At 40.5% G+C, this 13,151-nt stretch overlaps 1 protein-coding gene across 7 annotated transcripts in view; it reads left to right on the top strand.

Moving 5' to 3' along the window:
* ELF2 (E74 like ETS transcription factor 2) overlaps positions 1-13,151 on the top strand; it is a 63,064-nt gene that overhangs the window by 46,428 nt on the left and 3,485 nt on the right. For all 7 annotated transcript variants that reach the window (XM_084627058.1, XM_084627057.1, XM_084627054.1 and 4 more), the window contains 4 exons: positions 456-629; positions 5,711-5,797; positions 12,041-12,233; positions 12,708-13,058. In XM_084627058.1, the coding sequence (XP_084483184.1) occupies positions 456-629; positions 5,711-5,797; positions 12,041-12,233; positions 12,708-13,058 (805 nt within the window). The remainder of the gene's footprint in view (positions 1-455; positions 630-5,710; positions 5,798-12,040; positions 12,234-12,707; positions 13,059-13,151) is intronic.

Raw genomic sequence — 13,151 nt, 5'->3', positions numbered from 1 at the left:
CGTGGAAAGTTTCACTAGTACTTAAACGTATCTGATTTAAAATGCAGCCATTTATCTTTCACTTATTTTTAATATTGTAGAATGCTTTCTTACTATGTTAAGAAAGAATGTTACTGACCTTGCAGCAAACAGTTTATTTAAGTCTCTAGTCTTATTTCTGCCCTTTAGACAAGTTGCTGCTCCCTCTGATGTGAATAGCAACATTCTTACTGACTTTAGTGAGACCTAGATTGGACTTTTAGATACCTGTCCTTGCCATATGTCTAATAACATTGACTTGTATATGCATGTTTTGGGGACTGGATTGAGCTCCTGAGTGACAAATTATGTAAAGTTTGCATGATTTGGTACCTGAATCTTAGGTCCCTTCCAGGTTCTTTGCTGTAAATAATTTGATTTACGACATAATAAAGGAGCTGGGTAGAAACTTTATCTTGTGCATTTTTTTTCTTTAGTGGAAGTCTTTGTCCCTCCCTGTGTGTCAACCCCAGAGTTTATCCATGCTGCGATGAGGCCAGATGTGATAACAGAGACTGTAGTGGAGGTGTCAACCGAGGAGTCTGAACCAATGGATATGTCTCCTGTTCCAACATCCCCTGATATCCGTGAGCCAATGAAAAAGAAAAAAGGTACACATGACTTTTATTTAAAGTAAGAGATTTTAAGCATATTTTATCCCTAGTCCAAAGTATTGTATGCAAAGTTTCTGGTTCAGGTGGAGATAGTTTTGACAGTATCCCCACTCATATGCTAATGTGTACAAAATGAACTCTGAGCTGTGAGCATGCAATAAAAGAAGGGGGAAAGCATAAGCAAAAGAATATGGTTTGTTAAATCATAAGAAAAAAGGTTGAAAAAATAAGGATAAGAAAAGGAGGCAACACTGGAAAAAATTAAAGGATTCAAGACAGAATTTGTCTGTAAATATTCTCTGGAATATGTATAATTTCTTCCATAAGTCACAAGGAGTATCTCAAATATAAATAAAATTCTAAGTTTCTTGAAACATTTTAATAGTTGAAACCTGTGAAAATCTTGGTGTGTTAGACATTCTTGCTTATCTAAGGGCCCTTTTAAAGATACTGTTTTTAATATATGGTTGCCTTAAATTCCATTTCAGATCATTCCAAATGCCACATCAGAAACAAGTTCAGGCCACCATGAGAGGAAATGACATCTGTATAAATTATTGCCTGGGGTGGAGAGGGGGGTTTAAGAACTGTAGAATGCACATTAGCGCCAGGTGTTTCATTGAAAGTGTTTGTGGGTGGGTCCTTGTGAACAGTGACTTTATAGGCTGAAACATGCTCCTTTTCCTCCTCCTAGGGCTGAGGTTCACAGCTCACACTAGATGCTAAGGCCTGGTGTACAATTCACAGTTAGGTGGATGTAAGGCAGCTTACATCAACTGTATCATGTCAGTGTCTACACTACAGCCATGTCCTTCCAATGTAAGTGCCCCAGAACACTGAGATAATAACTCCACCTCCATGAGAGGCATAGGGCTTATGATGGTGTAGCTAGGGTGACACAGTGTCTGTGTAGACACTCTGTTACTTACATGGGCTGTTAGCTCTCTTGTCATGGCTTTCATGGAGCTTTCATTTCTCCAGCAGAAATGGGATGGGAGTGTGAAATTGACAAGAAAGCTGGGCAGCTAGAGCACAACTGTTCCCCACTTTCCTGGAGAGCTGGGTAGCTGGAGCCTGCTCACAGCTGGGAGCCAGGGCAAGAAGCACAGGAGGCTGGGTGCCTGCTCCTGGCTGTTGGCTGTCTTGTCAAATTGACAAGGCTGCCCGACTCCCAGTAGGGGAAGCGAGGGGCTGAGAAGCCGAGGCAGCTGGATCCCGCTCCTGGGGGCAAGAAGCCACGGGCGGCTTCCTCCCCACTCCCCCCCCCCCCAAACCCCCCACTGCACTCCTAACAGGGAATGGGGAGGTGAGAAGCCTCCCCGGGCGGCTTCCCCTGCTCCCAGTGGGGAATGAGGAGCTGAGGTGGGGTGCAGCCTGCCAGGAGCCTGTGGGGAGCTGCCAGCAGAGCTGAGAGACTGGACTTTCAGCTCCTCACACTGCCTCTCTGAGGTTGGTGGAAGCACTGCCGGTGAGGACACGCATCACGGACCCAAGGAGGGTAGTGTGGCTGTACATCAACCTAATATAGGTCAATTTAAGATTTTAGTGTAGACAACACCTAAGACACTGTAGTTGAACTTCCAGTAGTATCTCCATTTTGCCATCATTAGCTGTGGCTTATTTTCTGAATATAGTAGTAAGATTGTTCTTACTGTCAGCACCATGAGGAGAAAAATAACTTTGTCAAAATCCAAATGCCATAATGAGTTCTGCAGTAGCTACAACAATACTCTGTTCAGCCATTTTGATGCTTCAGATATCCAGTGAAAAATAAAATCTACAACCCTCCAAAATCTCTCTCTATCAAACAGTCAGATTTACCAGAGTTGGGTCATGTTACTAAAGCTGTCTTAGCAGTTAACCTTAAAGCAGGCCAAGTTTTTGGTGCCAGTAACTTGAATGTCTAATTGTTGGTCGGAAAGACTGAGGAATTGGCTACACTTGCTAGGTAGAGCTCATTAAAGCAGCCCTGGGCGCCCTAGCTCGCTACCCGTCCACACTGGCAAGGTACGTAGAGTGCTCTGACTCCACGGCTAGAGCGCTCCTGGTACTCCACCTCAGCGAGAAGATTAACGCTTTTTGCGCCTTGGCTGAAACGCCCGGGCGTCAGTGTGAATGAGGTGTTGCATTACTGCGCTCTGATCAGCCTCCGGAAACGAGCCATAATCCCCTTAAGTCAAGTGGCCACTCTTGTCATTGTTTTGAACTTGCTGTAGGAATGCAGATATGCTCTTTGAAAGCTCCGTTTCTGACAGGCGGCATGCTTATCTGCTCGGAGACATTAGTGTGGAATGCTGTGTGTGAGAGAGAGAGGCGGGGGACAGGGGTGTCTGCTGCTGTCTGAACTTACAAGGCAGCATGCTGACATACTCTCAGCCCCCCCCCCCAACCCACTCTCTCTCCTCCCACATACACACAACCCACTCCCTGTCACACTCCACCCCACCCACCCCTATTTGAAAAGCATGTTGCAGCCACTTGAATGCTGGGATAGCTACCACAATGCACTGCTCTCTCTGCCCGTTGCAAGATCTGCTAATATGGCCATGCCAGTACGCTTGTAGCTGTCAGTGTGGACAGATTGCAGCACTTTCCCTACTGCGCTCTACGAAGGCTGGTTTAACTCAAAGTGCTCTATATCTACAAGTGTAGCCATGCCCTTACACAACTGCAGTGCAGCCAATTGTGTGTATGCGCCTTTTGGGACTTTCTTCTTTCCACAGAATGTCTCTGTCTCTTCTTTCCACTTTTTTATTTTTATTGTTTTATTTTTTTAAAAAAATCCTGCTTCCCCTCTGAATTTAGCTGTTGCCTCGGTTGAAGCAGGCATGACTAAACCATAGCCTCAGCAAAGTATTTTCCTTTAAAAATTTGCCTTCAGTGGGCAGTAATCCTCCTCAGTATATGTCTTTTGTAAATATTCCATTGTCACTATAAGCTTCAGGTCCATTATGTGACTAACTGGACTCTAATTTGTAAATTTTTTAACCATTGTATCAAATTATAAAATCCATAAATCACCAATTTTAAAAAATAAATACAAGAATTAAATTATTAAAGGAAGAAGTTACTTTCTTGCTTGTTTGCTTGACACCCATTGATGAAGGAAATGCTACTCAGCAGGGGAATACATGAATTTGGAGAGTTGTACAGTTTTAAGAAGAGTTTTGTATATTTTATTTAATAGAAAAACGTATGTAGCAAATGTAAATCATCTTAAAACACTGAAATTCTCCAAACTCATATGCATCTGCTAAGTGGCACTGCCTTCAGAGGACGGCAGCAGGCTAGTCTTCCCTGTGGCAATTAGTAAAATAAGCAGTTTTCATTGAGGCACCAGAATCATTCACATATATAGAGATGTTTCTGTATGACAGAGATTTGTAAAGATTTACAGACAAAAAGTACATTAAGATGGAGGACCCAGCAGTAGTTTAGGATAAAGTACAGTACAGGGATAAAGCGGTATAAATCCAAGGAGTTCATTATGGCTAACTTAACAGAAATGCAAACATGGTATGGAAATGCAGAATTAAGGCATCCAAACAACTGTAGCTCCTTCCTGAAGTGATCTTTATGATTAAGTAATTTTAATGTTTGTGGTCCCAGATGAGAGTAAACAGACTTTTTTAAAAACACTTTTCCCTAACCTACTATTGTGTCGCTACCAGACAGAGTTATAGTCAAAGAGTAAGTTCTTTGATTTTTGGGAGGGATATGCTCTATTTTTGTACATTACAAAGAGTTTGATACCCTGCTGTAAGTGTAAAACTCAATTCTGCCTTAACTATGGAACTGCAACTGGCACCTCCATAAAAATACATGTCGTTAAATTTCAATGTTTGATGCACAATACTTTTCTTCAGGAGTAATTTGTGTTCATGTTACTAAGATATGAGAGGTATTGGTTGAAGTTTTCTTTAGCCTTGAACAGAAACACAGACTCTCTTCAGCTTGCTGACCTAAGGTGAGATCTTCACCCCTTGTTCTGGCCCCTTTATGCTGAGTTAAAGGGTCATAGAGTGGCTCTGAAAGCACCAAATCTGGCTGGGGAAGGATTCCCTTGGCACAAGAACCTGAGGAAATCAACTGTAAAGCTGCCTTCCTAGGCCCCCACTTCGCAAGCCCTCCTGTTGAGAGCATAACTGGGGGCAGGAAAGGCATGTCAGGGCATGGCCATAGCATGCACCACTGCAGAGATTTCAGGCAGGGGGATCATAGGCAGCCACAGAGAGGATGCTATAACTTAGGCCCCGAAGGCTGTCTAAATAATTCTGAGAGTCACAAAGGAAAGCAGCCCAGCATCAAGAAAGTAGAAAATTGGCTTACAATCACCTTAGCCCCCCCTCTACGTGCGCTGTGAGTTTGGTGCTGCGCCTCTTAGAAGTACAGCACAGACTCTCGCTCCTAGCCCTTTAACGGACAAAAGGTTAAAGAGAAATGAAGGGATGCAGTACTTCATGTTTTGACCTCTGCTTCAGTGGTGTCGTAATGTTCTTCTACTGTAAAATGTATTTCTGCTCCACAGTTGCATAGTAATGAAGGGATTTTTAATGTAAGAGCTGTTTTCCATATAGGTTTTAAAAAAAAAAAAAGTACAATTTCAATGGTCAGATTTCTTAAAAAATTGTTTTCCTTATATTTATTAATCTTTTTATAAAACAAATTAGTTCTTCTGAAAGGAAGCATAAAATACAATGGACAAGATATTTAAATTAATATAGCAATAATTATTACTGACATCAGACCAAAGGAATGCAAACTTGTAAGTGTGTTAATTTTTATGTTTAGTGCATACCTTATATTTAACTCATCTGGAACTGAGTTACGTTGACTTACAAAATCCACAATCAAACTTAGTATTAGTTTGTGACTTAGTGTTGTGACTTGCAAAATAAATAATCTTACCTTATAATAATATAAGATTTTAAATTAGCCTACTTGATAAAGGCCTATTTGTCCATACAATGTAATAAGGGAAATAACATGAGAAACATGAATTACCACTCAGACGTAAGATGTTAATTATTTCTATTATATGTATGTCTTACAATTTTCTTTTTAAATATCATATACAGCTGGCCGTAAACCAAAGACCCAACAGTCAGCCATTTCCAATGGTTCTCCAGATTTAGGTATAAAGAAGAAACCCAGAGAAGGCAAAGGTAATTTCTTCCATGTATTAAGTCTTAGAATAATGTAGTGCATTTTATCTAAAAATCCCAATACATCTTTCATGCACTGGTACTAAATACATATTGTAAAATACCAAGATTTGTAAATACCTTGCTGAAGTCAGCGGAGCCAGAATTCCACCCAATGTTTTAGTATGTGTTTGTAAAGGGTCTAGTAAATTGAAGCCTTAATTGGGGCCTCTAGGTTTTACTGTAATATCAATATTTAATAATCATAACGACTGCCGTTATGATTATTTTCATCTGAAATTCTGTTTGCACATATTGACTTCACTTCATGCTGGGTGTTGTGCTCCCTGTTGGCTTGTTGCTGGACGCATGCTTTGTTACGCTGCCACTGGAGAGACAGTGGTCGGGCAGAGCAAGCAAGACAGTGTGTCTGCACTTACGCTGTATAATAATTCATTTATGGACTCCCTGTTGAATGTTCAGAGAAGCTTGTTGCATTAGTAGTGGATTCAGCCTCTGCAGTAGCTTAAATATACACAAGGAAGTACCCTTCCTTAGCAGTAGGTTCAGTGGTTGGCTTAACTAGGTGGAAAACTAATTATTATATATTTTCTTACATCACAAGACTTGGTTTTGTGTCCACAAGATGAGGCAGGAAGAGAATGCCTTTAGTGTGAAGTGTTTTGGCCCTGCGAGGCAATGCTTGTCAGTGCACGACCACCATCACCTATCTGTGTGTATGCATACGTGCCCCTGTGTTGCCAACTGTCACTACCTTAGAGCCTTCCAGTTGTTCTTTCTTGACCAATTGGTCAGAAGAGCCATGCTTTCACCATCAGTTCCACTGATGCATAGAGTATCCTTCCTTGCTGCCCCTTCCCTCCAGTCAGCAGAAAGGTGGTGGTAGTAGGCATTCACAAGTTGCCTCAGAATCAGTATGTGATGTATCAGATCTTCCTCCAGTGGAAGACACAAAACATGGATGCCTTTGCTGCTTACTAAACAAAAAGTGGTTTGGACTTCTGCTTGTGGCATAAGGAAAAGATCACCCTAAGTAAGGGATACTGTTTTCTGAAGCAAATTCTCACCAGCAACCACACCACACAACAGAACCACTAACCCAGGAACCTATCCTTGCAACAAAGCCCATTGCCAACTGTGTCCACATATCTATTCAGGGGACACCATCATAGGGCCTAATCACATCAGCCACACCATCAGAGGCTCGTTCACCTGCACATCTACCAGTGTGATATGTGCCAGCAATGCCCCTCTGCAATGTACTTTGGTCAAACTGGACAGTCTCTACGTAGAAGAATAAATGGACACAAATCAGACGTCAAGAATTATAACATTCAAAAACCAGTCGGAAAAAACACTTCAATCTCTCTGGTCACTCAATTACAGACCTAAAAGTGGCAATACTTCAGCAAAAAAAACTTCAAAAACAGACTCCAACGAGAGACTGCTGAATTGGAATTAATTTGCAAACTGGATACAATTAATTTTAGACTTGAATAGAGACTGGGAGTGGATGGGTCATTACACAAAGTAAAACTATTTCCCCATGTTTATCTCCCCCCCCCGCACCCCCCCCATTTTTTCTCAGACGTTCTTGTCAACTGCTGGAAATGGCCCACCTTGATTATCACTACAAAAGGTCCCCCCTCCCCCAGCTCTCCTGCTGGTAATAGCTCACCTTAAGTGATCACTCTGGTTACAGTGTGTATGGTAACACCCATTGTTTCATGTTCTCTATGTATATAAATCTCCCCACTGTATTTTCCATTGAATGCATCCGACGAAGTGAGCTCACGAAAGCTTATGCTCAAATAAATTTGTTAGTCTCTAAGGTGCCACAAGTACTCCTTTTCTTTTTGTTTCTTTATGTTGAAGAAGAGAAAAGGAGAGAAATTCCTGTACACCTGTCTGCTAGTACAATTGGTAGCAAAGGTCTTAACCAAACTCAAGAGAGACAAAGGTTTAGTGAACTTAATAGCAACATACAGGATGAGACATGTATGGTTTTCAGCTCTAGTGTAGTTGGTAGTGCAAAATCTCCTCCTTTGGAGAATGGAGAACTCTACATGCTCTGTTCTAATCCAGGAGTCCCCTCCTGTTTACCTGGTTCCTTATCAGGGTAGAGCTCCAGAGGCCTGGTGTTTGCGAGCAGGTGTCTGGGGGAGAATGGGGGAGGAGTAGTGTGACCAAGGTAAGTCTGTTGTGAAAACCACTGTAAATAAATCATTTAACTTCTCTGCAGTGTCCTTATGCTCTTTAATTGCTCCCTTTACTCGTTGGTATTCCAGTGAACCCCATTGATTGTCACAGATTTTTGGTTGCCCTTAAAGAATACATTTGTGTTGTGTTTTAGCACTTTGCATTTCAACATCCTCTTAGCCCTCTTAATTTCCATTAAAATTTAGCTGATGTACTTTGTTCCTTTCTACTGGCTTCACTCGAGCTGGCTTTCCATTACTTGAAGAATACTTTAGGGAAGTGACCTAGTTCTAGGCCTTTTAGAGAACCTGTTTCTGAAGAATGTCTAAACTCCTGTCTCCTTGAGTGTTTTCTCCATTTGGGATCTCTTCTTCTTTAGTTGACCAATATTTTGAAAGTTTATTTTTCTGAGGACACTTTTCTTTGAGACTGACTCTGCTTGTGTCTCTAACCCCTTCTTTTATATTAAAAACAATTCATGTATCTTGCTGGGTATTGGCTAACTTAACATCTCTCAAAATATTTAGTCTCCAAGAATAAGAATTTGACAGTCCTGGAATTTTTAAAGAAGAAGCAATTACTTAACCTGTAATTGTACTTATTTGAAGGGGTCATCTCACAGGATTCTCAATTTCCAAGATTTATTGAGGAGAGTTCTCTCTCCTCCTGAGCCTGGCTAGATGTATATTTTGTTTATTGTCTGGGATGTATTGTGGGGTTGTTGTGTATTCAAGAGTTTCTTGCATGTTTATGGTTCGTTTTTACATTTGGCATCTTTTGGGGAACTCCTTACGCAATTCAGCACTGACAGCAAGGTTCTCAGGGACTAGCGGAGTGACAGCAGATGGTGTGCAACCAGTTTCATATTGGACTACAACTGTCAAAGATTATATTATACATATAATATGCACACAAAGATGTAGACTGATTCACTGGTGCATCCCTGGTGCTTTGAGCTGCTGTGGTAGTGCAAAGTAGCTGTAAACGTGGCTTAATTGGTCCCCTGAGGAGTCCTTATTGTGGGGGGGGCGGGATCCCTAGGTGGTAAAGAATGACTTAGAGGTCAGGTCGTTGGAAGTATTTTGATGAAACAGTTTTTCTTGAAAATGCTGATTTGTTGAAACTGAACCGTTTGTGTGAAAACAACTCGGTTTTGACAAATCTTTCTTGAATCACAGATAGGGTTCTGAGTCATTAGAGCACGTTCATAGCTTTCCAGTGAGATACAGCATGTGTGTTAGCCCTGGAAGGACTTGCCCTATTGGGCTTTACCATTGTGACACTTCTGTGCAAAGAAAACCTAGTTTAGATCATTTAAAAAGGTTTTCAGGCATTATTTCCTCTTCCTCAGAGGTCTGTATGCTTGGATTCACTAAGGGATCCTGGCTTTGTAAGTGAAGGGATTAAAAAAATCCCATTGAAATGTTTTAAAATTTATATTAAATATTAACAAAAACACTATTTTAGAAAATATGTAATAGCTACAGAATATGCAGTGGTATAATCTAGTTTTATTGGCACTCTTTTGTGATTAATATGGCTGTCCCAAACTCCTGCTGATGGAAATATACATATTTCGTTCAATGCAGACTATGAGGGAAGAGTGCCACCTACTGAATCACCAGTACCACTTCTTGCAGCAAAATGAGGGCCATTTCCTTTGATCTGGCACTTTGTGGATCTAATGTGTTGTTGCACGGGAAACAACAGATGTTGAAATTCTTGTTCGCTTAACGCTGTGAGGTTTTCATTTTCTCAGTGCAGAAGCTATTGCAGAAAGACAGATAGCATTGATAGCTGGGGTTTAGCATGTTGGTAATGAGCATTGGAGAAATCCTATCTGGGTGGACTAGAAGTCAATAATGGTTAAAAGAATTCCAAAGAATTTACGGCAAATTAACAGTTTAATTTTTTCTAGTAGGAGCAATTTATTGAATTGAAAACTCATTTTTGCTTTTTTTTATCATGGCAGATAGAACAGCTATTAAGTATTATATCTAAAAAACAGCACTTAGTACTGGAACTTTGTTTCCATTTCATTTGGCAAGTCAGAATAAAATGATTAGATCTGGGAGTGTCTCGGAAGTGTGGTCTCTTGGTTAGAACTGAGAACTGGATTCCTAGATTGTGTTCCTGACTGTTACTCACTATGGGAATGATATGAATTTCATTGAAATCAGTGAGAAGTTTCACATTGATTTTAGTGCGCTTTGGATCAGGACCTATATTGCTTTAGACAAGTCATTTAATCTCTGTAAAGTGGAAATATAAAGTGGAACTATAATAGCTTCCCCAGATAAGGGTTAGTAAATTTTAAGGAATTTTGAGGACTGTGGCACTCTTTAAACTACCTCTAAGGGAAGTAAATGTACTTTGCAGTGCTTTTATCATAGACTTTGTAATAGTCTAGCCTCAGTGATGCTGTCCCCAAGTTTCAGGAGCGAATGCTTGAGTATTTGTTAATTGATATGGCAGCATGTTGCACAAACAGATTTATTCTTTAATGGGCTTTTGTTTATTTACTTGGGCTCCTGCATTCCTCCAGGATTGAAAACTTGGTCAGGTCTCAAAATCTGGGGACTCTGACTGAGTGTCCCTTTAATAGGATGGTCAGATTTTAATCTGTACTCTCATTGAAGGGCTTCTTTTTATTTTATTTTTTTAGGTGTGAGTAAATCTCAAAATTGACAAACTTTTTAACTGTGTTTCAGCATTCAGCAGTCCTTCCCCTGCTCTCCCATCGCATGATTCTGCAGGTTCTCCTTTCTTTTTTTGACAGGTTTCAGAGTAGCAGCCATGTTAGTCTGTATCCGCAAAAAGACAAGAAGTACTTGTGGCACCTTCGAGACTAACAAATTTATTTGAGCAGAAGCTTTCGTGAGCTACAGCTCACTTCATCGGATGAAGTGGGCTGTAGCTCACGAAAGCTTCTGCTCAAATAAATTTGTTAGTCTCGAAGGTGCCGCAGGTACTCCTTTTCTTTCTTTTTTTGATGATTTGTTCACATAATCACTTCCTTCCACCTGTAATAAACAGAATGTGGCCTGCGTTTTTCTGTTCCTAGCCCCCTTCTCCCAGATGGAAGTGGTCTAATTGGACCGTCCAAGCAGCTTCTCTGTTCAAATTTAGTGCAGTGCTGGGTCTTCTCTATTACATATGCTACAGCTCTGAAACCTGAGAGCATACACTTACTTAGATTGTAAGCTTTTTGGGGTAGAGACAGTCTTTTTCTTCTCTGTTTGTATACTGCATCGCATAATGGGGTGTTGATCTATGATGGCTGTGGGCTACTGCAGTACAAATAATATTACACAGTAGGGGAATGGCTTGGAGATTTAGAGGTGTTTTAGGCACTCTGATGTTACTGTTGGGAAGGTTTAGCGCAGCAATGGAGTCCAGTGAACAGGCTAAGACACTTGTGAACACTGAACTCCCAGTAATAAAGGTGAGGGATGGAGGCAGGTCAAAAAGAGGGTGGTTTCTAGGGGCTTCTGTATGGGGATATCTTTTCCCCCCATCCTCTGCCAAAGAAAAAGTCTCCCTTTCCTTAAGTAATCTCTCTATTCTCTCTCCTTCTCTTCTCATCACCAGACTCCATCCGAGAATGTACAGTCTATGTTCTGGAACTGCTATCTGCAGTCTTAAGAGCTGAACAGAACTCCTTTCAGAGCATTGTTTATGTCCTCTAGGCAGTCAGGAAGTGTTGGTGGTGTAGGACTCCATCACTCCCTTTCTTATAGCAGTTGAAAGCTAATTTTGGTTTGACGAGTCTCCCACATCATGCGGCATAGCACAGTTCTAGTGCTAGCCCCTTTGAGTTTCAGAATGTAAATATTTATGAAATCTTTCCTAAATTTATCAGAGTGAACAAATACATTCACATTACAAGTGAAGGTTAGGCAGAGGATGGTATGTAATGTAGTCATTCAGAGTTTCTGTATCAGATAGTTGTCTAAGTGCACTTTTGTATGTCTATATATGGAGAGGATTTTAATATCTTTAAGTGTAAGTTGTCTAACGTTCATATGCTTTCTGTTTTTGTAGGAAATACAACGTATTTGTGGGAGTTCCTTCTGGATCTTCTTCAGGACAAAAATACTTGTCCTCGATACATTAAGTGGACTCAGCGAGAGAAGGGCATCTTTAAACTTGTGGACTCCAAAGCGGTCTCCAAACTATGGGGAAAACACAAGAACAAACCTGACATGAACTATGAGACAATGGGAAGGGCCCTGAGGTAAATGAAGGAGAAGAATATTGGGGCTTTCCTTTAATTACAAAATAATCTGCAATTATATAATTAGTCATTTTAAATCGGAGACTTAAAAAAAACCCAAAAAAGTATGATCATAAACATCTGACCTAAATTTCTCTATAGCTACTAGATTTTAACTCTTTACAAGAGTTAAAATGCAACTGTAGACTATAAATCATAATCTCTGCCATTTTCATGGCTTTTTCATATTCCCAGTGAATATATTTTATTTTTTAAATATTTTGTATAAACATGATTTAAAAAAAACCACAATCCAAACTTTTAAGTCATGATTGTTGAATAGTTATGCTTAGCCAGTATGTTTGATAGTTTTTTTTCCTATTATTGTAGAAATTAGTGTGTTTTTGATCTATGTCAACAAGCAAGTTTGAAATGTTGAGTCCCTATGTACATCCATCAGTGTTGTTTACTTCATAATTGTACTTTTCCTTGCAGATATTACTATCAAAGGGGAATTCTTGCAAAGGTTGAGGGGCAAAGGCTGGTATATCAGTTTAAGGAGATGCCAAAAAACATAGTGGTCATAGATGATGACAAAAGTGAATCCTGCAATGAAGATTTATCAATGTCTACAGATGAGAAGTCATTGGAACGAGTGTCATTGTCTGCAGAAAGCCTCTTGAAAGCAGCAGCATCTGCACGTGGTGGAAAAAATTCTTCTCTGTTAAATTGTACAAGAGCAGAGAAGGCAGTCACCAGAGTTGTGAATATTGCCTCTCCAGGGCATGAAACGTCATCTCGTCCTCCCACCACCACTACCACTGTTCCAGCAACAGCAGCTCCCAGGTTCGTGCCACGCTGTTTGTCATCTGCTGAACCCTTCAGTCAGGAAGCTGAGTTTTGTTGTAATATAGTGCCTACAGATAAGCTGGTGTCAGC

This window comes from Lepidochelys olivacea, assembly GCF_965140295.1.
Source record: "Lepidochelys olivacea isolate rLepOli2 genome assembly, chromosome: 4".
In the NCBI taxonomy this organism is placed as follows: Eukaryota; Metazoa; Chordata; order Testudines; family Cheloniidae; genus Lepidochelys; species Lepidochelys olivacea.
The sequence above is the reverse complement of the archived record's forward strand: the minus strand, read 5'-3'. Positions and strand labels throughout refer to the sequence as shown.